Consider the following 27,656-nt stretch of genomic DNA (forward strand, 5'->3'; position numbering starts at 1 on the left):
GGATTGAAAATGTAAATCTTATATGCATCTTTATCTGAACTCAAATAAAAGTAAGTGACAGCCCCAGTGCAAATGAAAACATTGCGTATGAATCCTAACATAGTTTTATTTGAATGTATGTCTTCTGTATTGTTCAAGCCAAGCAGCATTCACAGATTGAGGAAAGACTGTGACTGAATTCCCCAGAGATTTTCAGAACAGAGCCCTGCAGTCACATGTTATTGAAATATGGAATATACATACTGCAGTTGGGATGCTGCAATAGTATATTTAATAAGAAACCAGACAGAAGGAGGCTGCAGGCTGGAGGTATACAGGGAGAAATGAACGCAGCCACTAACAGCTGCATATGGAAGTAAACAACATAAACTGTAGTCACCACAGTGTGTTCAGACGGCAAGCAACAGCATGTAGTGTAGACACAAGATTAAATATTTCCAAATGACATGCAGAGCTGTCAAACATGAACAGAGATGGATAGTCAGTTGATGGTCTTATGACATGTTGTGCATGAGTAACATGAACAAATCGTGTTTCAAGAAGGATGGGAGCTGAATGATACCAGCATCAACTTATTATTCTTGATTTCATTCAGGAAATTAAGCATCATTTGCTACACGTATTACAGTATATTTATATGTATTCTCATAAAAATGTTTTAATCACATGTCGGAAAACATATTCTTGCTACTTTTTGTGCGAACATTTCTGGAATACAGGATGAGAAAAGTGTTATTTTGGGGGCACAAGCTCTAGTTTCCTAGTAAATATAAATAAAACAAAACTATCTGTAGGAGATCCATGAATATCAGTAATGGCTTACAGGAGAATCAGTAGTAGATGAGTCTAAGGATCAAGCTCATTTATCCACTGTGCAACCTTAATTTCCCAGACCTATGTGGCACGTACCAATGCTGGGTGTACAGAATACATTTCAAAATAAGAGATTTGATAAGCAGGCCACATTTTTTCAGTATTCTCCATCTGTTGTGTGGTTGTTTGTGGAGCTGCTGTGGCCCCATGTATAATTCTGACAGGTGCTTTTCCCCCATCCCACATGCAGCTGCCAATGAGCCTGTCAGTAAACAAAAGAGGAGTTGGCATATAAGAAAGAACAGCTGGTGAGTGCTAATATCCGGGCCCAGTGAACTGCCAAGGCCTCTGTGGTACACATATGTACTCTCAGAAACATGCTGAACCTCAGATTTCAGCCCCTCCAGAACCCCCAGACAGGCTTGCTGTGTTAATCCTACATTTGGGTACATACCTTCACCACCTGTGTTGATGTACTTTCATCCAAAGGCCGATTAAGCATACAGCCACTGCTCATGTTGTTGGATGTTTAGGCAGCAGAGGCACTAGTTTCTTCAGCAGCCACATTTTAACAAATGAGTTAATTGTTTGTGGTCAAAGAGCTAATGTTTCTGGTTGTCAAGGCGAAATATGTTGCCAGAGATATTATCTGGCAGTGATAGTGTTTGCACATAGAAAATATGACTAAATAAAAATAGATATTTATTTAAAACTGTTGGGTGTTGGTTATCCAGGCATGATAAGTGTATTCACTGTTTTACAGCATCTTTAACAACTTGTGTTATGTAGCTTTAAATAAACACTGACATATTGTCACCTCATAAAATTAATATGAAGAATGTGTCAGCAAACAATAACCTTTTACGCACGCTTATAAAATTATTATTAACTCTTCTTGTAGCTCTGCACTTGTTTCCAACATTTCCAGAGAAAACATATCTGTCTGTATAGAAGGAGTGGGCGATAAGGCCTTAAAATGATATCACAATATTTAAGGGTATTTTAGTGCTCACGATATTCTTGGCAATATAACAAAATAGGAATCAACTTACACTAACAGATTAAAGCTTAAACAATGAGTTGAACGATGTTAAAACACGTTCGTAGAGCTAAGGGTCAGGTGACAATTCTCTGTGGTTTCCTCACCCAATTGCCAACATTGATAAGGTAATATTGGTATTCAAACAGAGGTGAAAGTGCAGGAGCTTAAACGGGCTCAGATCCAGCAGTGAAACCCATTATTCCTTGTTCAAACCCTATATCTCCATCAGCCACCTTCTGCTTTAGCATTCCGCACCCTCAATCCATAATACCCAGATAAAGCACACAAAAAACACAGACAAACAGCCCAGCTCCATCTGCCTTCCCTCCAACTGGAGGTCCCAGCCATGTACACAACCCTGTGATGTCACATTAAAGCACAGAGAGTCTGGGGATCTGGAAAAGAGATTGGGGAGCTGGAAGTAGGACATGCAACAAGAGGGTAAAATCAGCTTAGGAAATTTCCTCAAGGGGCTCGGAAGGTATCTTCACACAAACCGTTGCCACACACAAGCTCACACACATGGATGCAAGGCACAATGGCTGTTGTTATCCATTGGGGAATGATAAGAGGGGCGTGTGGCGGGGGGAAGACTATAGCTCTCTATGCATATTATTTTTATCCTGATGGAATGAAAAGCTATATTTTAGAGGAAAGCTTGCTGCTGCGGTGGTAGCAGGCGGCTTCACTGGGGCGAAAGAGGAAGGCGGGTAAACAAGAATTAAATGATGCCGAGTGCGCACTGTGGCTGCAGGCATGACATTTCTGCTCTGCGAGATTAATAATGAAGGAGAATACAGGCACCTCGATGGGGACACACAAATGAGACAAAACCCAGGAAGATTATTAGAAGACTGGCAGCTCATGTCAAATAACAGAGCGCCTCAGACAGCTGTTGTGAAATTAATATTTTATGGCCTTCCATCAAAAGTGCAAGGAGGGATCTCGCCATTCACACCCTAGGTGTCTTTATATCGAATTAAGAAGTATGCGGCAGTTGTCATTCTCACTATATGATGAGGGAGATTGAGACTGTACCTTTTGAAGGGGGAGCATATGGAATAATTCATGTAGGATATAAAGAGAGATTGTCTCTGTAAACCATGCCTTACTTTTATGAATCACATGGGACACTAAGGAAGCTAAGGAAGAAGTCAGGAAGACATGGGATGGGGGCAACTGGAGGTCAGGAATGACTTATATACTGAAAACGAAAATGTTACCACATTTCTAATAAGCCCTCTTGGGATCAGAAAATCATTTGGAGGTAAACACACATTTTGTTGCATCCTTTCAAAATAGGGAAACAAATCTCTCTTCGCCATTTACAGCTGGTTGAAGGCGGACTACACGTCTGTACGCAATTAGCATGCCCACTCTGTAGTTTTCAAATAATGTTGCGGTAAAGAATATTGATGTAGACTGACAGTGAGGCAGGATCAGACAGATGTGGATTGACAAGTGAATTTTTTCCCCCTCATTTAACTCTCAGTGTTGATTTGGATTTCTGACATACATCAGGTTCCACTGCCTATTCCTCTCCCCTATACAAGAAGGTGGAGAAGTCCCTGCTGATCTCTGGACCGCTTTTCACTGTTCGCTGAAAAAGATAATGCATTTGTTTAGGCAAAGCCCCTAAGGTGTCTTTCCTGAGAAGAGTAACATGTTTGTTTTCTTCACCTTAGGGGACAGGATTTGCCTTTGACATATTGTATCTGCATAACAGGCTAAACAGTCACTACAGTAAAATAATTGCCTGTTTGCAGATGTGGCAATTCCCTATGACAGGGCCTTGTGAAATGTATGTCATTATGGTCACATAGCATCCCTGGCATTTGAGACGGAGGCCAAATGTAAATAGCTTGTGACGGGTGGTGATCCACGGTTATACACAGCTCCATCTCAGTGTAGCCGAAGGTCACACAGCTATGCACGAAATCTTCATCACCCGGCATGTTGCAATGAGAGATAGAATTCATTGCTTTTTATTTGCCGAATCCATTTCATTTCACCACACTATGAACCACATAATGCATATAGCAATGCAGCAGCATGATAAGATATGGCAGAGTTTGAAGTATTATTGCGCCGTACAAGAAGCTCCATTTTTTTACAAGGATATCTACTGTTTGATAGCTTCTATTACATCTTAACCAACACAATCCGCTCTGTTATCAGCACTGACTTCACAATAAGCAATAGGGAAACCGCTTCTTCACATGGTTTAACCTATCTGTATGAGTAAAATAATCACTCAATTTGTATAACACAAACTAATACAGAAATTGCAAAGTGTTCACATTTCCAATTTGATGTCTTTAGTATGAAAGGTCAAAATAGTTTCAAGGTCTGTCAAAGATTAATAGCAAACATTAGAGTAAATGGGGCATGAAATGTAAATGTGTCCATCATTCTCTTAAAAGACAGGTGGATGTCAAGTTGTGTGCCAATGTATGTCTGTAGAGGCTGTAGAAGTGGAATAATGCCTTATTGATGTACACTTCAGAGGCCTTATCACACCTGTTTATTACCATATTGCTCTCATTACATTCTCTCCCCACCTTGGGAATTGCCTGACATGTGCTTATCTCCGTAGTTGACATTACGAGCTTTCACTGACATTGTTGTCAGTAAAGTGTAGTGTGTATTTGACAAGTTTAGTTTTGTAGATTACAGCCCATAAAATCTATTTACGCTGTGTCACAGATAAAGGGTACTGCTAAAATGTTTTATAAAATGCACTTTCAGTACAGAAATGTTGGTACAAACGAAGAGACAAGCAGTTACGAATGAGTATCAATTTTGAGTATCAATACAACAAACTATTTGACATAGTGATTAGTGCTACTTTACTTATTAGTATTTTAGTAATTATTGGTGAAAAAATGGAAGAGGGTAAGTAAAATGTTGGAATCTGATAGTTTTTAAGGTATTTCTTTACATTTTTTAATCAAAGTTTTGTTATTTCTTCTTTATAGCGATAAACAACAACAGGTCTGTTTAGCTGTAGAGAAGTGAGAAGAAGAAGGAACCCTTAATCGTCCCACAGAGAGGAAATTTACATTCTGCATTTGACCCATCGTATTAGGAGCAGTGGGCTGCCACATGTACGGCTCCCGGTAGCAGTGTGGGGAACGGTGCCTTGCTCAGGGACACCTCGGTAACACTTGGTCTTACAGGGATTTGATCCGGTGACCTTCCAAGTCCCTATGGACTTCATCATCACCGCCCTGCTAAATCTGCCATAAAGCTTAGAGGTAGTGTTACTTATGTACTGTGTTTTTTCAACTGGAAAAGTGTTACGTGGCATAACTCCGGGTTCATATTGAGAGCTTTAAGTGAAATGTATTTTTCTCTACAGCTTTCCAGCCGGGCATCACTTCCAGTTCAGCTAGAGTGACTTAAAGAGACCAACAGTACGACTTCTCTGACACAGAATAGCATCACAAGTTTGAACACCAGTGATTTTCCTGCTATGATAAGTTAAAATGCCCACCGGGAAAAAGGTCTGTTTATACTTCGAACTCTCTCAATACTTTATTACCTCCATTATGGTCCAAATGATGCTTCTGCTCTCACGATGGCCCATTATGCACCTGTTACGGTATATTCTTGCACTTTAATAAAAAAGACAGACCTGTATTAAGGTCAAAATCAAACGTAGAAAGCCTGTGATTTAACTTTTAACACACTCTGCATAGCATACATTATTTTAAATCTATAACCTGACAAAATCTGTACATGTCTTTTATATGTTATATTACTTTTGTCATGAATGTGTTTTGAGCTGACAAAAACCTCTGTCAGTACCTTTATGTGCAGTTATTCTTTGTGTGCGCAGTTTTGTGATTCTCATCAAAAGCCTCCAAAGATAGGAAATTAAACAGGTTTTTCATATTTGAAGGAAATATTGAGCCTTGTGGATCATTGGTTGAATTAATGCAATGCATTACTCCAACAATGTGACCACACATGAATGGCTATCAGGTCCCTCTGTGTTTCCGATCATCAAAAGAAATATTAGCCGAGCCATTCAGCCTCCACTGTTGAATGGAATCTAATTTACAAAATGCCTACAAGACCTTTTTATAATAAAATGAGGTGAGCATGTTCATGTGTGAGGGAGAGGAGGAGGGCTTTGCAAGAGAAATAGAGAATGTGAGAGCGAGGGCTACCATTCATTTACATGCTACAATACAGTATGCTAATTTGATCAAATAATAGGATGTCCAACAGCTAGCAAATCCAATCTGTGCCATAAAGCCTAGGATGGCACACCCACTTGTCTTTGTCTGAGCAGAATCCAAATGGTGAATGGTTCTTGGCAAAAAAGTTGCTGTATTTAGCCTAAAACAACAGCAGATTTAAGTCTCCATCACAGTATGGCCTTTGTGTGTATAATATGAACAGAAAACCTGAAAGAGTCCGGTTCATTTCTTCAGAAAGAACACAAAAACAAAGTCCATCAAGCACACGTTTTTTACTTTAGCACCCAGATGTGAGTACATCTTTAATATGTCACCTTGACTTTTGTATATTTGTACATTTCTCATTTGTATTCATTTTCAGTTGTAATTATTTGTTATGCTTTCTCTTTTTGTATTTCGCTGCTACAATGAAAAAATGTTCCCAGTTTGGGATAAATAAAGCATTTCTGATTCTGATTCTGATTCTGAAAAGCAGGACAGGAAACATCTCAAACTCATGTGGAAATCTGGTAGAGAAAGTATTTAGTTTATTACGTCTTCAATAAACATACGATTGAAATAAAAGCCACCTATAACTTGAAAGAATAGCATTTTGAATTTGCAAACGTTGACTGCCTACAACAAACAGGCAAGCCTCCATAGTTGAGCAGCATGCATCATGGAAGGCAAAACATAAGAGAGCAGTCCAACGAAGAGGTATTGGATACATGCCTGAAGTGTGACCTGCCAACGTACTGTCTACCAGCTTCTAACCATGTATCTCTTATTGTGTACTGATTTGTTTACTTAACAAATGTATTTATATGTTCTTATATAGTGAGTTAGTAGTGAAGTGGTGAAGAAATTATTTTGAGTGTCAATCTGGTCAAAGGAGACTGAAGGATATCAGAAATGTATAATAGTGCCAGACAGTTTAGGACCATCACAATGAGCACTGCTGGATTTTTCTAAGAGTTCCTAGCACCTGAGAATGAAGTCTTTTTAATGAGAAAATGTTGTAGTATTATGGTCCAATTACTGACATATTTTATTAAAAAAGAAATCAGAGCTGTCAAATGTGTCAGTCGTTAAAGATGCTGCATTAAATCTAAGCATGGTTCTTCTAATAGTCTAATCCTAGCTCTTTAGGTGGTACAAAAAAGGGGAAATTGCACTGAAGTGCTCACAGTTTTATTGGTATAGATGTTCCTTTTATGCTAGAGGTATATAATAAGGAAAAACATAAATGAACATCTAGCATGATGCACAATCTGCAGTTCTTTCTGGATTTATTTTTCAGCAATCCATTATGGTCTCAGAATGAGTCCTTGCCCAAAAGTCAAATTGGTCTGATGTTGTTCGTGTGCAAATCTATTAACCTGGTAAGTTCGAGCTTGGCTTATGTTTTTTTGATGCTAGTATGGGCAATATTGCACACACTAGGATTTTTTTATTCCCTTAAAATGTTGACATAAACTAAATCACAGGCACTTAAGATAATGAAAACACCTTCTCTGTGATGGCTGTGTACACCAGTCTCCTTAAACATGACTTATACTGCCCTTCACAAGCTTTTCTAAATGTTTGCACTTCATCGCCGTTGTGCTCATAACTTTATACTTTATGAGGAGATGTCTTTGTTCTCTCTTTGCTGATATCCCCAGGTGTCTAAAGAGCAGAGGGAACACCTGAGGAGTAAGGAGCTCAAGGGTATCCTGGATAATTATTCTCTGACTGAAAACAGAATCACTGCAGCAGAATATAAGAACAGCCGACATTTCAAAGTGAGATTTACATATTGCATCCAAAATTAGGATTCTAATCCCCAAAAGCATATTGTTCATGCACAAAGAAAACTCTTTACATTGCAACATCATATAAAGATCAAACTCAAGTGTGTGACTTTTGTCTCCTTAACCTAGTTTAACTGATAAACTAAAGTACCAGCAAAGTCACATCTATCGGAGTCCATGCATACTGTAACTACACCGTGACAATAGAGAAATACACGAGAGACCAATCGTTGCCAGCCAGTGTGCCATGAAGATAGCATATTCAAAACAGGAGCACTGGGGTGACAGTGATGTATAGCCTATTTGCCATTGGGAGCATCGGTACATTTTGTGGTGTGTGTTGCTCCCAATGAGTATTCTGCTGCTCCACTTTTTGAACCTGCACTATTAGTGAGACTTTAAGAGTTGATATTAAAAGTAATTGCAGTGAGGCTGCAGCCGATCTATGATGTATGTGTAGCTGCACATCGCCTCCAAATGTAACCTTTACTTAAATATACCCAATGGTATCGTATCAGTAGCAATTTCTTTTCCTTCTAATGGAGAGAGGAAAGTTAAAACAGGGTAGAAAGCGGGCGGCATATAATTAAAGCGTGATGTGAGATGATGACCTATTGCGTCACATCAAACTTTTTGACACCACGTTCCAATTGAAACAAAAGCAGTTATCCTCAGTGCCGATAGCTGCTCCTCTGTCGTTGTATTTTTTCATTATAGAACTCCGCACTGTCAAATGGTCTGCAAAGCACTATGAAATCAGTGGCCATGAATCATTAAGCCTGCACAGACTTTTGTAACCTACTGTAATAAAGCATAATGGTGCACTCCAGCCTCAAGGTCAGTCATTGCGAGAAAGACACTGGTGTGCAGTCAACTGCATCAGCCTCCCCTTTGCATTCACTTAATCCATCCGTTGTTCTCTAACCTCCTCTGGACAGCAGCACACCTTGTTCAGCTTCTTTCAAAGGCAATGCAGAACCCCATCTACAGGGGTTGTGACACCAGGTTTTTTTCACTGTGTAATCAAGTATACTTCAAAGGACTTCAAATGATAAAATAGTAAATGCACATCCGAACACAAGAGAAAGGTACCTGAAATAATGACTGAAAAAGAGAGGCTGTTTTTGAATTGAAGAACCGTGATGGGTAATTGAGGAGAGTAACTGTCATGCTTTGATGTGCGCTCTTTCCACATTCAATCACCAAACAAAGCAGATAGGGCCATTACAGTTTCCAAATTAGAAAGCAGATGAGACTGCCACTCACAAATTGGTAAAGGAAGCAGGTAATGTTGGATAATGTTGGCCATTCTTTATGACAAGATGTTTTCTCAACCATGTAAAAATTATAATCAAGCTGTACTGCAAATGATTTGTTTATTTTGTAAAAATTAATAGTTGAAGTTGGGATAGAGTAAATAGGAGCTTTTACTCCCTGTAAGACTGAAATGATTCTGTCTTGTGTTTAATAAAATGATCACACACTGTTCGGGTTGTTAAAATGCTGCTGTGTGCAGTTTACTGATGCAACATTGTGCGATTAGGGGATATTGAGGTTTTGAATCTTTAAACAATTTCCTCTTACAGTCATTGTGTGAGCTGTAATTGAGCGAAGTAAGTGACATGACTTTAAGTAAGTCCTGTTATGTGCAACATGTCGATGATCCAAAAGAAGTTCTGTGTACATTATAGAGAGTTCATTACTCTCTGGCTTGTCTCTGCAGAGGCTCTGTGGATCATTCCCAGCTCGACTTGCCTGTGGCGAAGTCCGGGAGCAGTGAAGAGCTGAGCCCTGACCGGCAAGGCCTCATTACTCACAGTGCAGGTGTCCTGCTGCCCAGAGCTCAACTGAACAAGCAAAGCATACTGCTGCTTGATGATAGAATCGGAGGATGAAACCCTCTTTATTAGTCACATACATGCACACAGCAGAGCACACACAGTGAAATTTGACCTCTGCATTTAACCCATCCTAGTACTAGGAGCAGTGGGCAGCTATTGTGCAGCGCCCGGGGAGCAATGGGGAGGGGGGAATGGAGGTGTCCGGTGCCTTGCTCAAGGGCACCACAGCAGGGCCTAGGAGGTGAACTGGGACCTCATCAAGTAGCAGTCCACTTTCCATATTTCAAGTCTGTGGGACTTGAACCGGCAACCCTACGATTCCCAGTCTAAGTCCATACTGACTGAGCCACTGCTGGACAGTGATGCTGCACTGGATCAACTCTTATAATTGAACAGGTGCAGATATGAATTTTGTACGATGGCATAAGGAGGCACACAACGATGCACACAATTGCATCAATGTGAAGGTCCAGTTTATTCCTACAAGACATGGCTTCATGTAAATCACATGAATATGAAACAGGAACTGATGAGCTCATAATGAAAGAGCCTTCTAAAAGAAACTATGCTGACATTGAAGTTACATGCAAAAGGGGAGGGGTATCAGTGTTTACATACAGTATGTGGTAAAGGTGCACAGACCCTACACACATGACTGCAGGGCATTATTTATGAATTCTCGAGCTCAGCGGAGTAATCAGAACCCTGAATCATATTAGTATTTTTCTATTGGATGTGAACTCTGACCAACAGCTCATGAATAAGAAAAACTGAAACTTTACAGCTATGTTAATGGGATTCATACACGATGAATGTGCAAAGGGGCAAGTGTTACATTTGTATACAACATTTTTGCATGGGTGACCACGGTCATCAATCATTTCCACCTTGAAGGTTAGTGAAAACCCAAGGGTTGAGAGTGGGGGGAGGTGTTATTCCTGCAGGACTTTAAAAAATATATTTAGTTTTAATACTAGTATCTAAGAAATGTGATGGGTATGTTGTATGAAGGGCTGAGTGGGCTGTGAAAATGCATTTTATTAAAGATCTGAGGACTTGCATTGTGCCCAAGTTGAAGCCGAGCAGGATTTAAATGACCAAAGAAAAGAGTTATTGAAGCAATATGAGCGAAGCCAGGCTCCTTTTTTATGTGTTGTATAATTTGAGTAATAGTGTGAGCAAATGTAGCACAGATTATGTTTCCAACAGCGGGTAAAATACAGCTCTTAAAATATACTTTATGTGTCTATGAATAATATACAAGCATATCTCTGTTTGGGCATAACCGTAATACAATATGTTTTACAGTCTATTGTACATATTCTAATTGTTATCCAAATAGTACTTGTTTAAGACTTGTGCAGTATGTATTGCAGTTTGGCTGACCCATTTTATGAATAATGAATTGTAATTAGAGCTCTAATTATGCTCTAAAATATTCACAGGTTTTTGCTTAATAGGTCCCCTAATGCATTTGGTTGGGGTGATGATGAAATAACAAATCACACATAAAACATGGGGTGTGAAAAAAAAGTCCAAATGGTTCACAGAAGCAATAAAAGATCTCTGCCAATAAATAATGACACATACACATACACACATATCCAGCAGAGAGTTAGAATACACAGAGCTTTGATTAAATAAAAGTGAGAGAATAGAAGAATTGACTTTCAAACTAATTCCGAAAACTATTAACTTGTGTAACTTTGGTATTACATTCACAGTTGGCTTTAAACACTTTGCAATAAACCAGTTATTTCTGCATGGTGTAATGCTGGAAATGAGCAAACTGAATGTGAAAACACACTTGTTTGTTACAGCATAACTGAAATTCGAGAGGCTCTCAACTTGTTTTTATGAAAACTGTCTGCACTGCCAACCTCCGCGGGTACAAGAACATGTTTTGAGATAATGCAATACGAGGCAATTTACTGTAGTCTAAAGTGCAACACTGATTTCCCCTTTTGTTCAGCCTAGATTCTCAGAGGTTCGTAGTACATGTAAAGAAAGAATATCTGAGCAAAAATAATATAAACACTGCATTGTTATTGTTTAACACTTCAGATCTGTCCAAGAGAAACACATCAGTAGTTTATGTCCTTTAGCCATGTTAGCATAGCTGGGTGGAGAGCAGTCGGTTTGTTTGTTAGTTGGTTAGTCACCTCCTTTCGTCCAGACTGAATTATCTCGTCTATTGAATGGTTTGTCTATACATGTTTGTTCAGACATCTCTTGGGAAGGAAGCCTAGTGACTTTGTGATGAGTTGTAAGGTAATTCCATGCCCCATAATCCTCTATTAACAGACTTGATACTGTCTTCTGCTAGATTGAGGCATATTCATATAGAACAGCTGGCTCAGCAATAGCAGCCTGTCCATATCATCTGCATACACTCCGCTACAGCTGGCATGATAGGGCCAATTATAACAACAAAGCAGTTATGATATCAAAGATCAAAGCAGCCATCAATTTCTACAGTGACATCGAGAGACGCATGATCTGGGGCAATTACCAGTTTGCTCCGAGCCTCTGAGATTAAGGAGAGGAGGCACTATGAAGTAGATTGCGCCTTGACATGTCAAGTAGATCTGTATGTCAATAAATATGGGCCTCCCTCTGTGAATAACGGGAGAGAATTTGTAGTGTTTGCTGCTCAGGGAATCCGAAAGGTTATCAGGGAGCATTCATAACCAAGGCAATGGTTCAGTGTGTTTGTGTGAGTGCAGCACTGAAGAGGAGACAAGCCACTACTATCTATTTGACATTTCTGTCAGTGCTGGTATTTGAACTGCTGGGGAGCTCTGACAAATGCCATGGTCTGTCACAGGCTCAATTTTAATTACACCTGACTGGGTCTTTCAGGGGCTTAGGGATGAACTTAATTAGCTAGCGAGCATTCGGCCTAGTTCTGCCGTTGGTTGGTAAAACTCACAGCACTTTTTACTTTTTACTGTGACTTTTCAATGGCATTTAAATTGTCTCTTTCCATACAGACTGAGGAATTAATAAATGAGCAAAGAGCGAATAGGCCCTGGGGATGGCAGAAGTCTACTTTTCAACATCGACTTGGATGTTAATGTTTGGTCGCTGTATAAATGGAGACACAGATTTAACGCTCAACCTTCCAATCACACTTATGTCCTCTGGCATTATACAACTTTATAAACTGTATGTTGATAAAGTGGAGTGTCATTTGGAAGTGATTTCATAGTGATACACAACCTGAAGAAAAGGAGTTGGAGGAGATCTTCACATGCCAGTCTGAGAAAATACATATCGAAAGGCTAAGAAAAACAAAAGAGAAAATAAATGCTCTGCAAAGAAACATAATGCCCCCGGGTAACAAAGAACAATTTCTACCCAAAAGAAAACACGTATAGTGGTATCAGGAAAACTTGGTTCCTTTTTATAATTGACCAGTCTCGTAAAATGGAACAAGTTTACAGTTAAATTGAAACACGGAAGTACAGAACAGTCTTCAGGGGCTTGTGTATCCGTGACAATCCAATTTCAGCTTTAGCACACTGACAACTTAAGATAATACTGAGAGCTAGAGTATCCCAGTGCTCTCCCCTGCATATGACAAGGCCATAGCAATGATTAAGTGGTTGATCCATTTTAATGAACAGAAAGCCGTCCAAGTGGAAGATGATTTTAATTGAAATCTCCTTCGGTTTAATCACTTAACATATTCACAGCAGAGTGAAAAAAACTCACTCTTAAGGAGATATCTGGGTCGAACATGTGTTCATCGAACAAGTAATTCATTTTTACTTCACCGGACAGGTCGATAGGCTACCCCAGCGTTACTTGATGTAGTTTTCGTAGTTTGCACTGTTAGCTTTTGTGATATGACACAATTTACCAACACACACCCTCGGCATAGAAGACTAAAAGAAGAGCACAGATCGTTCATGTTGTTCACATTCACACTGTTCATACCAACCACTCCACAGGAAAGTCACATTGTAAACAGATTTGCTCAACATCAAAGCAACTTAATTTAATTACCAAGTTAGTGTGCTAAATCCTTGCAGAGTTCAGTGTCACGCTTTTATTACATAGTTCATGGACTTGACAGCAGCTGCAATACAGCGGCAGATTTGGGTTCTTCATCAAACTTCTGAATAAAATAAATATGATCCAGTGCAATGATATACCAAAAAACAATAATTTATTATCATTTCTTTTCCAAAGATCACCATTATCACACATTTTACCCGGCTACAAATGTGCCAACTACGCATTACTTGAAATTAGACCATTGACATTGACTTAAAACAAGTACAAGGTTCAGTTTAAAATTTCAAATGTACAATACTTCAGTTAAAAATGAGGCATTTCGAATGAGGATACTGTACATGTAAGTGGACTTTAAAGTCGGATGGTAAATGGCAACGCATTCATTTAACCAGCTTAGTTTTTTTAAATGACCTTAATATGCTGTGTTCTGAGTCCTGCTCAGCGGCAATCATCCTAACACATGTTTAATGTCAACTCAAACATAAGGAACGACTATATTGTATTTTCCAGGAACTAAAATCTTAATTATACATGTGTTAATAAGGCTGAATGCACAGAGACACCCAGAGACCGTTTGTGTATGTAATCAGTTGGCAACACAAACTTACCATTTTGCTGTTAAGGCTATGCTGAGTAAAGGTGTATTTTGAGGATGTAAAAAAACGGTACATCAAAGCTATGAGCAGGTCCATCTGAAGTTGAAAATGCTGAAATCAAAATACAATATTTGGCAAAACAAAGTTGAATACTAATTGATTTTACCCAAAGCTGCAACATATACAAACAAAGCTGCCGCAGTGGCAATTTGTTCGAATATTTTGGACTATGTTTTGGTTACTTTGCACTAAAGAAACTCTTCAGTACAGTATACATAGTGCATATTCCACAAAGTCAGAGTAGCAGTGTTGTTTTATGTTTGTAAGAAAAGTGGCTCAAGTTCACATGCCATAGAAACAACATATGAAGAGTTTCACTTTAAAATGAGGTATTTCACTTTTAAATGCTGTCATAAAATTGCTGCTAATAAAAATTACATCAACAAAAGTTAATTGAGTTTTTGATGAGACACTTTTGCTTGTATTCATAATTTACAATGTTGAATATTCGGTACTTTGAGGATTTCCCAGACAAAAGAGATATGGCAGTTAGCGGTGAAACACTGGATTCTTTCCCTTTTGGATTTATCTCAAATTCATAACATTTCAGGAATTAAACACATTCTTGCCGCAGTTATTCTCAATCTTTCATCATGAAAAGGATAGACAGTACTAGGATTGGAATGTTAGATATTGATGTCCTTTTAAAGCTGAAACGTGTACCTCATTTGAACTTTTATTTTGTAAAACATCCTTAGGCTATCATCATTTGCTGATATATCTGTGGTTGACTGCTAGACTTCCAATACATTTTTTAAGAACCAGTAGTCTGAAAAATAATTCCTCTTAAGAAAACTAAAAGACTTACTGATTTCAGCTTTAAAGAATAAGTAGATCTGTTAATGAACGATAAAAGAAAGTAAAAAGCATGAGACCCACCGACTCATGTGGTGTTGCAATTAGCAAGTAAACACAATCAATAAAAGAAAATTATTCACTTTTCTTAATATGACATTCAACCATTTTGAGTATATGGTTACGTAACATAAATATGAAAATAGAATTGAAAAGATAAAAATGTTTATAAGTATTAAAATAATTATATAGTCGTCATTTCATAGAAAATGTTTTTCCCGCATAGTGATGTGAAAAACAATATTGAAAAAACATGAAGAAAATGCCATGACAACACTGATAAATTCTTTACAAAATGCTTTTTGGGTTACAAAGTGTGAAAAATATTCCTATTGTCCTCATAAAAACGCCACATTGAACGAGGCAAGTATAGTATACCGCATGGGGTAGAATGTGAGTGTTAGTTTTATACAGTAGTGACTGATAGGAAGGCGTTGTGCACCTTAGCCCCTGCCTCAGGGGCCTTGGTACCATGAGTCATCAGCTCCTGGATGGTCATCCAGTTGTCCAGGATCTTCTTGTTGCGTTTCTTCAACATCTTCTTCTGGCTGAGCTCGATAATGCTGACTTCCTTGCGACCCTCGCTGCTGCTCTGAGGGTTCTCCTTTAAACTCTCCAGCCGACTGCGCTGCATGAACTCTCGTCTCTGCCTCTGTTCCTTTGCTCTGACCAGATGCTGCTTTCGTTCCTCTTTACTCCAGTACCTCCCCATCTTCATTTCACTCATTGCATCATCGTCAGTGGTCATTCCCCCGCTACGCTCCTCTTTAATCTTCAGGGCTCGCTCCCTCAGGATCTTGTCTCTCACAGGCCTCTTGGTGATGTAGCGCGTACCGTCGCTTCGGATCTTGACCTTCCACTCCATCTTGGGCTCATTAACGGGCCTCTGAGGCTCTTTGCAGACACTGAGCAGGCTAAGCTGGCTCTGAGCATATTCAACAGCTGAGTGCTGCTGGATCAGCTGCATGTAGCTCTGGTAGTGGCGGGCATGTGCGGGGATGTTGACCTGCCTCTGCTGGGAACTGTGGGATGGAGAGAAGTATGGAATCTGGGAAGCAAGTGGCTTTAAGTTCTCACTGCTCTCCTCCTCAGCCTGAGTAGTCTGGTTTGATTTTGACTGATTGCTGTGGTCTGGGCTGCTACTTTTCCCTGGGACTGCAGCATTGTATGCTGGGATGGGGCTTGGGCTAAGAGAAGGGCCACCTGCTAGTCCACTGCGGAGGTTCCTCTGGTTAGTGAGGCTGACCATTCTCTGTAGTGAGTGCTCCGGGGAGCGGTCCATTGCCAGAGGGGTGCTTCGTGAACTTTCCGCCGTGTTATAGGCACTGGAGCTGTCCTTGTCGGATTTTACCATGTCAGTAATTTTACCCCTGGATGGGTCACTACGATTGAGGCTTTGGTTTTTAGTGGAGGGGGCAGAGTGTCCTGTGGAGGGAGACTGCTGGCCCTTACGAAGGTTATGGGCCTGCATGATGTTCTGACATTCTAGTTCGATGCTGCGCAGCTCCTCGTTGAGCATCCGTAGCTCGTGCTGTACGCCGCCCTGCTCCCCGATGCTGCACTCGATAGTGCTGCGCCGGCTGTAGAACAGGTCGTACTCACCGCTGTTACGTATCTGACACTTTAGCTCCAAGAGCTGCTGGAAACGATCCCCCTCGACTCATCATCGTCCTCATCCTCTTTGTCCTCCAGCCGCGTGGAGCCGGTGGTACGGTGTGTGTCCCGATTGTCTCTCAGGCACTGGGACAAACGTTGTTGGATGTGTGCCAGGACATTATGCTCCGAGCTTTCCATTCTGTCCTTCATACTAAGTACGTTATCCTTATGATGGGGGAGTGTTGAGCAGGTCGGTTTGTCATCTTCTGCTCTCATCTGAAAGAAAAAGATGAACAGGCATAAAACATTTTAATAGATGCACTTATAAAACATGCAGTATTATGATATACCCTCTTTCTTTTAATGATCCACATAAGAGTTTTTATTATCATATTTTACTTTTGCAAAGCCTGTTTTAAATATTAGGGGTTGTAAGGATGTTTTCAAGTATGTTTCAAGTGATCAAACATGTCATATAGGTGGTAATGAACTTTGATTTGTAATCTGGTGCTTTCCGATACTTTCATGTTTAACTTGTTTTGTATGGAATGAGGACAGAAAAACAACTAAAATTAACAAAAACAGCAAGACTTAAGAGTTCATGAGGTGCAACCCGATTCTGTATTCTCCTGAAGGATTACATGTGCTGTTGTGTGAAACTCTGTTACACAGCTCTGTTTCTTTAGGGATTGTTTCCTCTCTGCCTTGTCTTTGAAGTTTTATTCATATGGATTTTGTAGTGTGCTATTCTCTCAACAAAACAGAATTTTAAAGTATGATTAACTAATGTTTGGAATTTAAATGGTTCAATGGTCCCCTTGCATAAATATTCATAATCATTATTTTATTCAGATTTCAAAGCCTGTTTTGAAAAGAAAGTCAATGAGGAGTTGGATTTCGTCTCTGCCATCAGCTATATCTGTAGTCAATTTGATTAACATGTTAATATGGATTGTGAATTATGACCTAATACAGTCAAAGCAATTACTGGTCAGTCTAACTGTATGATATTCATATCACACTGGGTAATATAGTCTTTCAATCAGGGGGGAGGTTGCCTCAACTTATATTTCTTTCAGTTTTTAGAGGCTTTATTCCTATTGAACAGAACAAAAAAGGAACAAGCCTTTCGAAATGTCCACCAAGACAAAAAAAGCACCTTTTTTATGGACTCGCTAATCCAGTTACAGCAAATGTTTTACCGCTGTCTGACCTGCTCATTCTCCTGCTCCTCCTGTAAGGCAGCCAATTCCATCTCCTCTCTCTGCTGCTCCTCCAACATTTCCATCTTCAGCTGCTCCAGGAACTCACTGTGCTCATCATCCAGCCAGGCCTCCTCCAGCTAAGGGTGAATGAAAAAGAGAAACATATGGAGAAAGAAAGAGAAAGGGGCGAGCATTATTTGTCAAAGCCTAAAGCTTGTGGCGACACGGTGTCTCAAAACAAATAGTGGGGTGTTCCAAATGGGTGCCCAAATAGGATTTTCTGAGGAGAAAATAAAACGTTTTTGAAATATGATACCGTGTTGACTGATATATAGGTCCCTGTTTCATAAGCAACAAAAAGCATGGCCTCATCTTTAAAACATGCAGTGCAATCCTAAAATCAAGCCAATACAATTTAATAGATATAAGACTGCCACCTTTGACCTATTTTCTCCACACCATCCATCATCTGTTTGTCTGCTTGATGTGAACCAAATGGGATCCATATCTGAAGACTTTAGATTTACTACTGAGAGACACATTTAATTACAAAGAGTCTACTATTGCTGCTGGCTCCTCTGCACTGCAGCAGAGTCCCTCCACTTATTCGCCATCGGCCTTGGGCCTGAACTCACTCCACATTAGCATGCCATTAGCTTTTATGGCTTACCGTTGGAAGTCAATTACAGTGGCGCTACATAAAAATAAAACATGATGAGGTGTCTCAGTGGTGGCTTCCACTAAGAGGGGTTCTGTCGGTGGGGAGGGTTGGCTACCCTGGACGGCTAAGGTTTACTCTGCGCAAATATATTTTAATGGAAAAGACCAACCTTCAGGGCTCTCTGGATTGCATGCTTCCTTTGCTCATGTTGAGCCCACAATAAGTGTCAGAGGCTAAACATATGTCAGAGTGATGTTACTGTGTGGTTAATTCTCACCTGCAACTCAGGTCTGGCAACCAGCAGTATGATGTTCCTACTCCCATCATTGGAGAGGGCAGCCATTGCTTCCTCTCTGTCTTGTACATCTTGGCCATTAATCTGAACATGACGTACAGATAGGATAAGCAAAGTCACTTTAAAGACAACAAGACAAACATTTAGACACACATATTTTAACACAGGCACACACACTCCAATACAGAAGCAGCTATTAATAACCAAGCACCACAATAAAAGTGGCAATGCACAATAATGCCTTTTTTTTCCCGGGGAAGTTGTAAACACCCCGTGATGCTCTCTAATACGGCGCAGAACACAACAGTGATTATGAATGGGACAGCGGCCGGGGGCGGACGGAGCTGTTGTGTTCACCAAAGTATCCGGCAGTGCACATGCATCTAGCAGTACAATTAACTGGCCACTGACAGTGGGCGTCCATCTTTTTGCAGGCAGAGTAATGGCCCTGTCAATGGTGGATAATAGTGCCACAGTGCTGGTCTGCCTCACAAACACACACACACACTCCCCCTCCTGGCTCAAATCAGTCACAAAACACATAGCAGACACCAGTATACTATTAGAATTGAACAGTGCTTATAAATCCACCCCACGTACCAAATAATCACCTTCGCAGGCTGACCCCTTAACTTCATTTCTTTATCGGAATGTTCTATAGTACCGACTAAAAGGAAAAACTAAAAGTACATAGCAATGTGTGCATCTCTAGTTCCTTATCTTCTGTATTATTAAGTATAAAAAGCAATACATAATACTATAGTATGGCCAACTCTTACAAAAATGATATATGAGATCATGTGAATTGAACTGCCGTTGGTGCAGCGTTTGTTTTAAAGTTTTTTTTATTGCATTCAATAACATATGGATGTCCATTTGAATTTTACAGCAGGAGCAGGCAACTGTTTTTAATGAAAATGATCTAATAAACCTTGGGAGTTAGTGAAAAGTGCTGGTGAAGATACTGTACTAGGCATCTGGCAACCTAAAGAGCCTTATATTTCCCTCAGGAGTTGGTGATGACCAAAACAGAGCGCAAAACAAACATATATAAACATTACGGTTTTACTTCCATCAGGAGGCTTAACACACAGCAGGCAAATGGTAATGCTGTTCTTAATTTATTAATAGACAATTGTTTGCCTTAACAATTTAATAAGGTGATAATATGCTTGACACTACAATTAGAGGCTATTACTTGTTTAAACAAAAACAATAATTACCCCGTTCATCCACAGAGAAAACACTATAGAGCCTCAGCCCCTATCAACTGCTGCTGCTGGTTTGTAGCACAGTGCCTCTGACTCTCAGGCCTGAAGATGAAGCTAGGGGCTAATAACAGTCATAGCCTCTCAGCTGTCCCACAGGAGGCAGTGAGCTGCAGCACAGCGCCATCCTGATCCACAACTCTTAAAAACCCCTGTTGGTGCTGAGTCTGTAACTAAAACAGCCAGGAGGGCTATTCTCCCCCTAACAGTCACAGCGGGGGCATGTTCCCCCTTTTAATGTGCTGCCATTAAAAACGAATGGGCTCTCGTGCTGGGAGACAGTGGTTGAGTCGGACAAAATAAAAGTAGCTTTTTATGTTGAATTTAATGAAAGCTGGTGTAGTGGGGGGCCATGAGAGAGTGGGTCCTACTGTACCTGTATAATGCGATCGCCCTCCCTGATGCGTCCATCTCTGGCGGCGATGCTGTTTGGACAGATCTGCGAAGGTAGAGGGAACAAAATAATGCACTTTCAATCTTCATGCGAGAGAATCACAGAGTGCCTGGCGAGGTTTTAACTCATTATGTAGACATCACGCAGACCCACATGTCTAGACTGGTGTTACTAATGTGAGCAACACACAATAGGTGTGCTGACGTGGGAAGACCTTCGATGTCAAAAGCCTTTCCTGCAGCCGCCTGGTCAGTTTCCAAAGCCATTTCCACCCTAAACATCACCTTTATCATTTAAGTACTCCATTGTGGCCGCCTTAGCTGTTATATTCTGGCAGGTTTATATAGCACCAGCCTCTGCATACAGCATAAACAGCCTGTTACTCTGCCCCAATACATGATGCACCTGCTCCTCCTGTAACTAACGCCAGTAAACAAGGAGGCAGGACACTTTCAACGGCCAATCAATCGGTGTCTGGGGCCATTTCTTTCCCTCTCTCCAACAAGCAGGATTTTCTGGAGCTGGTAAGGTGCTGTGATACTCTATCTTCATGATAGTCCACTCCCACACAGAGGAACACTCATTAAACTGGGAGGAAGGTCACTAAACAGGAATAGAGGGAACAGGGGAAATTGAAGGTAATCTTTCTGTACCTAAACCCCGAGTGACCTACAACTGGAAACTGATTTATAGAAAAATAGAGGAATCTATTAACTGGTGAAGATATCATTGTGGGTGGCGAATTGGCTTTGGTTACATGTATGCAAAACAAAAAGAAAGTCTTGGGATTGACTCTGAGATTTGGTTCTTTCTAGTTGGTTTTTCTGACAGGACTGTGAAAAACATATGGAAAGAGCATAAGAAAAAGGAGTAAGAAAATATTACAAGCTTGAGATTTGAACGTCAATGAGTGTGCCTTGGCTATACTGGTGACCTATCCAGGAAAAACTTTTGATCTATGCATGCTGGTATTAAGTCCAGACTGTGAATGGAGTAAAACCAGTAATGAAGAGGTATAGACATAGGGAAATGTAGCTTTTCTGCACCTGTACGTCTAAATTATTTCACCGCTGAGACACAAAAAATAGAAGGAAATAAAAGCATCCTAGGAATCAGAATAAAAGACAATGTTGCCTTTCATCAAGCGCTTCAAAGATGGGAAATCGAGCTTGTTGTAAAGTGACCTTGCATTGTTCTTGACTCCATGTTGATGTGCTCTCACGTCTTACGCAACATCAGAGTAACACTTCCTCCAACACATCCTGTATACAGTGACATTCAGCCACCTTATCTAAATGCAGCACACACTTTAAGCCCACTTTTTTAAAGAAAGAACACCTAAGGAAGCTGCCAAGAGCTACGGACCACAGTGATTTATATTCTGCTCAGCTCTCAAAGCAAACACCTTGCAGGGTCCGAGTCAACTTCAAACGAATGGAGGGGGAAAGTTGAGCAGAACAGAGAACAGTATTTTTTATTCTACTAACAAGAGATAAATGCATGCAGGAGTATTTTTGGTAGAATGCATCTCACAGCTTTAATATTGGTCTACTGGAAGGACTGGGTGTACAACTATGACAAGGCCTGAAAGTGTTTTCTGTTGTTTTTCCTCAATTTATATTTAACCGACAGTGTCTTCATGCTGTTCAATAATGTCATTTGAGGTTGATAAAAGAGTTCAATTTAAAATAGCTTTACTTAATACAGAAACCTGCTTCACTCACATGAATACTAAATCAAATTATACTTTGGGAGATGAATATTACATATTCACATAGTCACAAATGATTTAGTCTTGGAAATTGAGCTTTCTCAGTTGTTTAGGCATTTCACTGAGGCACTGTGATCTAGCCATGATAATTGTCAGTTTCTATATGTAAATGTGAAACTTCAAAGAAATGAAATAAAGATATGCATATAACTGTAGAATATGCATATACCTATTGCCCTGAGAGTATTCTTATTTTAATTTTTCTAAAAGCTAGCAGCCCTAGCTTTGCCGGTTGGCAATAAAAATCTTGCAGAAGGCAGATATATTTCTGTTACAGTATCTCCAGGAGCAAAGCAGAGCGGAGAAAGATAAAAGGGATATGATTCAGTGTCATTTGAGAATGAAACACTTTATGTGAAAAGTTGAAGCTTCCTCACGGCAACCAAAGTTGGAGGATGCAGCGATTATGGTTTTATATAAATGTGCCATGGAGATAATTAGTCCAGGAGGTTCAGCAAGCGGCCGTCTCTTAAGGACTTCTGTAAAGGAAAGTGGTGTGATGCATTTCTATGAGGAAACAAAACAGAATCCTGTACAATAATTGTTTTGTCTCAGTTATCTTGTTTTATTAAGTTGAAAGAAGCCAAATCCTAATTGAAAATATAATAGGATTAATCATCCAGCCCTTTTTCAACACTATTTGTTCAGTTCTATAATCCTGAAGAGGAAGGAATCTACTCACCTCACTGACATAGATGGCCACATCCTCCTCTTCATCTGTTCTGTAGCAAAGAGTTAGCCCCAACTTCTCTTGGCTGTTGAGTCGACACAATTCAACTTCCTACGTAGACAAAAGGGAAAATACAAAATGATGCATAAAATAGAGTCAGACTCTACAGATATGCATACCTGGCATAGCACTGCTTTAAGCTAAATACTATTGCCTGTATGCTAATAATGATGACGGTAACATGCTGCTGTTTAGTGGGTATAAACTTTACATTGGACAACATATTAGTTTAGTGTGAGAGCATCCCAACATTTACTAATTTGCAAAAAAAGTACAGCCTAAGCTGGTGGTGCTGCATTGCTTAGAGGTAATAATAATGTCCGTACCACATTTTTTAAGCAACTTATTTATGCCAAGACACTTCAGTTCGAACAAAGGGTGCACAAACAGACTGATAGATGGACATTGCCAACCCCAGAGAGAGCAAAGGCAAGTTCAAAGATTGTTTTCGACCTTCAGAAGTTGATAACACGTCCATTCATTACTCATCCAGGAGTTTTTGATGACATCACACAATCGACCTCGGGACAGGTATGTCCAGTGACATTTCGGTCATATGTTTTATTTTTCTGAACACTTCAATGACTTCTCTTTCATTTTGTGTTGAACTGCTAATACAATTAAATCAGTAAAATTCAATGACCTCTGCATAATCTCCAAATGAAAAGGAAGATTGAGATGTGTGACTGGAAATTCCAAAATAGCTACTAACCCAACCTTGTGGGGTTGCTGTTTCGCAGACCTTGAAGACCATTTAATGAGGAAGGAGAATCTGACTTGAAACTTCAAATATATTCAGTACACTTCCAATAACATTCAAATATTGATGCAAAACAATGGCTACTTGTAGACTAAGTTCCCGCTCTGCTGCACATCAAATAACAATGTTTTTCAAGTTTGAGCACAAAATCTGACTTGTTTTTGAAATGCTTATTGAGTCTGCATTTCAAACTCTCATCTGAGGGTTTGGAGTCTGAAAGTGTTTGATCATGAAAGACATTTTCAGCTCTCAGAGTTGGATCGGTGGGGGTTTTGATAAATGCCAGAGGACCTCAAGTGTTTTTCTTTCAAGCCTTTGCCAAGTTATAAAATATTAGACTATAAATAAACTATAATTATGCTAATTCTAGCAGATATACATGTTTGCTGCAGCACTGACGTATTCCTCATCTTCCCTTGGGGAGAAATCAACAAACTATTGACTTACAAATCAATGGTCGTCCTATTTCCCATGAACCTCTTGGAACTGAGCAAAGTACCCTGGCATCAACATGAATTCCTCATTTAAGTTCCTTAATACAAACAAACAGAAAGTGAGAGTTGAAGTATATCTAGAACTCCAGTGAGTGGCAGTCTCCCTTCGTCTATTATCTAAATCATGATTCAATCCGAAAGCAAAAACAACTTTGAATTTCTCCCAAGCTTGTAGAGAGTTAATTCACAAACACCACGTTACACTCTGGTTTTCCCACAACAGAGGTGCATCCAAACACCCAACAGTACAGGACTAGGCTCCATCTCTAAATGCTGAAACATACCAAGGGTGTTGGAGGGAATCAAGTATGAAATGGCCTCTCCTCCCAAAGTCTTCATTAGAGCAGAAACACACCAACTCTCAGCAGCAGGAGCGAGGTGGTTGAGTGGAGAGGAGGATGTAGGCGGTGGTGAGGGCTCTGGTGGGGCTCATATGGGCCCCACACAGAGAGATTCATTTCCTCTGTGACAACTGTGGGTTGGCTGGTTACACGTGTCAGATGTGGTAGGACTTTGGGAATGGAACGAGGGGGGGGGGGGTGAAGATGAGATGAGGGGAAGCTGGGGAAAAGGCCAATACCGCTGCCAGAGAGCCGCCACCTGCTGCCTCTGGCTACCCTTCCTAAGCTGTTTATGACCCCCCACTTCCTCACAACACATCTTTAGGCTCAATTCCCATTTTTTTCCCCCTTTCCCCCTATCACTCATTCCTTCTTATGCTCTTTTACCTCTGCTTCTGTCACATATTGACAGATCATTGAGGTGTGTTTGGACCAGGAATCTATGGCTGCTGGGCTATGCACACCCCAAACAGAATTCCTTATTCTGCTAACACACACAAGTTAATTTTAGCAAAGCACACAGATCTGCACAGGCGGAGAGAAAAACAGCTGAAGAAAAACAATGTCATCTGAGCTTTGTGTCGTTTAATCTTTCTCGACAGCCTCCACCTGACGGGGAGCTCAGATCTTTAATTGACTGTCACAGAAGCGACAACTTGAAATCCCAGCTAATGCATAAGGATACAGCCTGAAAGAGTGAAGAAGCTTAGGTGATGAATACTGCAAAAATCAGTCATTAGCTGCATTAGGAGTATTACTAATAAGCTACCTCCATTTGTTTGAGAAAATATGATTAAGGCGGCAGCATCTGATGCAACAAAGCAGTCATGGAGGTAATGGCAGATACGGAGACGGCACACATATTGCATGCTAACATGAGAAGTTGTGGTATAACTGTGGGAAATATTAAAATCACTAGCAATGTCTCAGACACATCGGTCTAAAAATAAACCACACATATTAATAGCAGAGACTAAGGCAAAGCAGAGGTGTGAGCAGGTACTACATCATCCCTACCGTATATAGCTGTGTGCAACAAGCCTCAAGTTACTTCTGACTAATTAATGGTAAGATTTAGTGCAGGGGAACTACGGCTAAATGATCAGGGAAGATACACTGCTACAATTACTGCATGTTGGATGAATCTGGGCTGCTGTATGTGTGGTTGTTGATCTATGTGCAGCAAACACATTTGACTCTTTTTCTCTACAACATGTTCTGTCTTTTATGTTTTAAGATAATATTGTGTACAGAAAACACCCACACACACTTAGATGGCTCAGCAAAGAGGGGTTGTCTCCTCATCCATCAAACGTGCATTCACCAATCTCTGTCTCTCTGTCTGTTTGATTTCATTTTCCAGGCGAGCTCTCTGCCTCTGAGGCGGGAGATTGCAGCGTGGCACAGGGACGAGGGCTGACAGTAAATTAATGACTGCCATGGCGTGATTAGGGGAAGATTGCCGCCCACCATCAAAGCACAGTGGATGCTGTCATAATAATCGTGCCTTTGATTACCAGTAATTGAAAAAGCAGTCACAAATGCATGGATGGCCACCACTGGCAGGAAGAGAGGGAAGAATATCGCCGAGCCTGGAGTACTTCACTTTTTCACAACTTACCGAAACTAATCAGAGGAATGGTTACTAATGTGGTGTTGTGAGTGAATAGACATCAAGGGATCCACGTTATAGGTCTCTGTGTGGAGTCTGGGGTTGTTCATTTTAAGGGGTGGAAAAGAAATTCTCTCCTACATTTTCCTACAGAATGCACAAAATGTTCAATTCAATCGTAGTTTTTTTTAAATAGCAGAGGTTACGGAGAGAGATGCAGTGTATAATGATGTATGGTGGAATTTGATTATCAGTCCCAATTGAGTAAACATATACAGAAGAGGATTAGAGATGACAGGAAAAATCGAAGCATTTTAGGAAAATCTGAGAATGAATTTACATGAACATTAGCAATTTGGTCACTGTAAAACATGTTGGTAAATACAATTCTCTACCCACTACCGCTGAACATATTTTGAATTCCTTCAGTGTATGAAACAGTAGTAAGAGCCTTGGATTTAGACTGTGAGACTTTCACAGGTAGTCTTTCAAGGACATACCCTCTTCTAAAATACTGAATTATCCATGTGTGTTATGTGTACACAGTAGCCTGCTGTCTAGCAGCACTAACCGGGTTTCTTTTATCTTTAAATCTTTACTGTTGCATTTAAACCATTTTGAAAACCATCAGTAACCTGGCTACATAGTCATTTTATTTCCAGTTTCTGGCAACCTGCAAACAGTAGAGGTTCTGGTTCTCTAAATGCTCCACTGTTCACTAGCTAGTTGATAACTTCAAGCCAACCAAATAGCTAAATTCAGATCAGATAGAGACTAGCAGTCTGTGGTGTATCCTATCTATTAAGTACAGGAACCCTATAATTCTGTTTTCACATGATCGAAAATATATTTGGTAATATAAGGGATACAGAATAAACACTCCCATAACATCTGGCATCTCTCCACCTCATCAACCACTGTACTCAGGACTCTCACATGTGGATCACCCTAACAGAAACATCAATGCGCTGGTGTATTAGAAAGGTGAATTAGATTTAGATGGTTTCTCTGTGATGCGATGGCAAACTGCTCTCCCCCACTGTGCATTTTCATGTATCAAAAAGTAATTTAAAGAAATGTCTTTCCTTCATTCTCTTTCAGCGGGGGGTTTAGGGATCAGGTTGACTCTAAAAGTGGCTTTTCAGCTTTTCCCTTCACCCCCCTCACAGCGTTTTCAGTTGACATACAGTAAGTGGGGTCGCATTAGCTTGATATCTAACTCCTCGAGCATGAAATAAAAAACGATGCAGGCTACAAAGCATACGCAGAATAGCAGGATTTGTTAATAGCAATGAGGCATAAAGAGAGGCTTTAATATA

General features: G+C 40.2%; 1 protein-coding gene across 1 annotated transcript in view; it reads right to left on the bottom strand.

Annotated features, from left to right (window-relative positions):
* Window positions 1–13,833: 13,833 nt before the first annotated feature.
* The window catches only part of LOC134874326 (PDZ domain-containing RING finger protein 4-like), a 112,105-nt gene continuing 98,282 nt past the window's right edge, over window positions 13,834–27,656 (bottom strand). Inside the window, 6 exon segments of the mRNA XM_063898389.1 lie at window positions 13,834–16,869; window positions 16,872–17,082; window positions 18,020–18,148; window positions 18,950–19,051; window positions 20,612–20,674; window positions 23,083–23,181. Of these exon segments, the coding sequence (XP_063754459.1) occupies window positions 15,617–16,869; window positions 16,872–17,082; window positions 18,020–18,148; window positions 18,950–19,051; window positions 20,612–20,674; window positions 23,083–23,181 (1,857 nt within the window). The 3' untranslated portion in view covers window positions 13,834–15,616.

Source organism: Eleginops maclovinus, chromosome 2, assembly GCF_036324505.1.
Source record: "Eleginops maclovinus isolate JMC-PN-2008 ecotype Puerto Natales chromosome 2, JC_Emac_rtc_rv5, whole genome shotgun sequence".
NCBI lineage: Eukaryota > Metazoa > Chordata > Actinopteri > Perciformes > Eleginopidae > Eleginops > Eleginops maclovinus.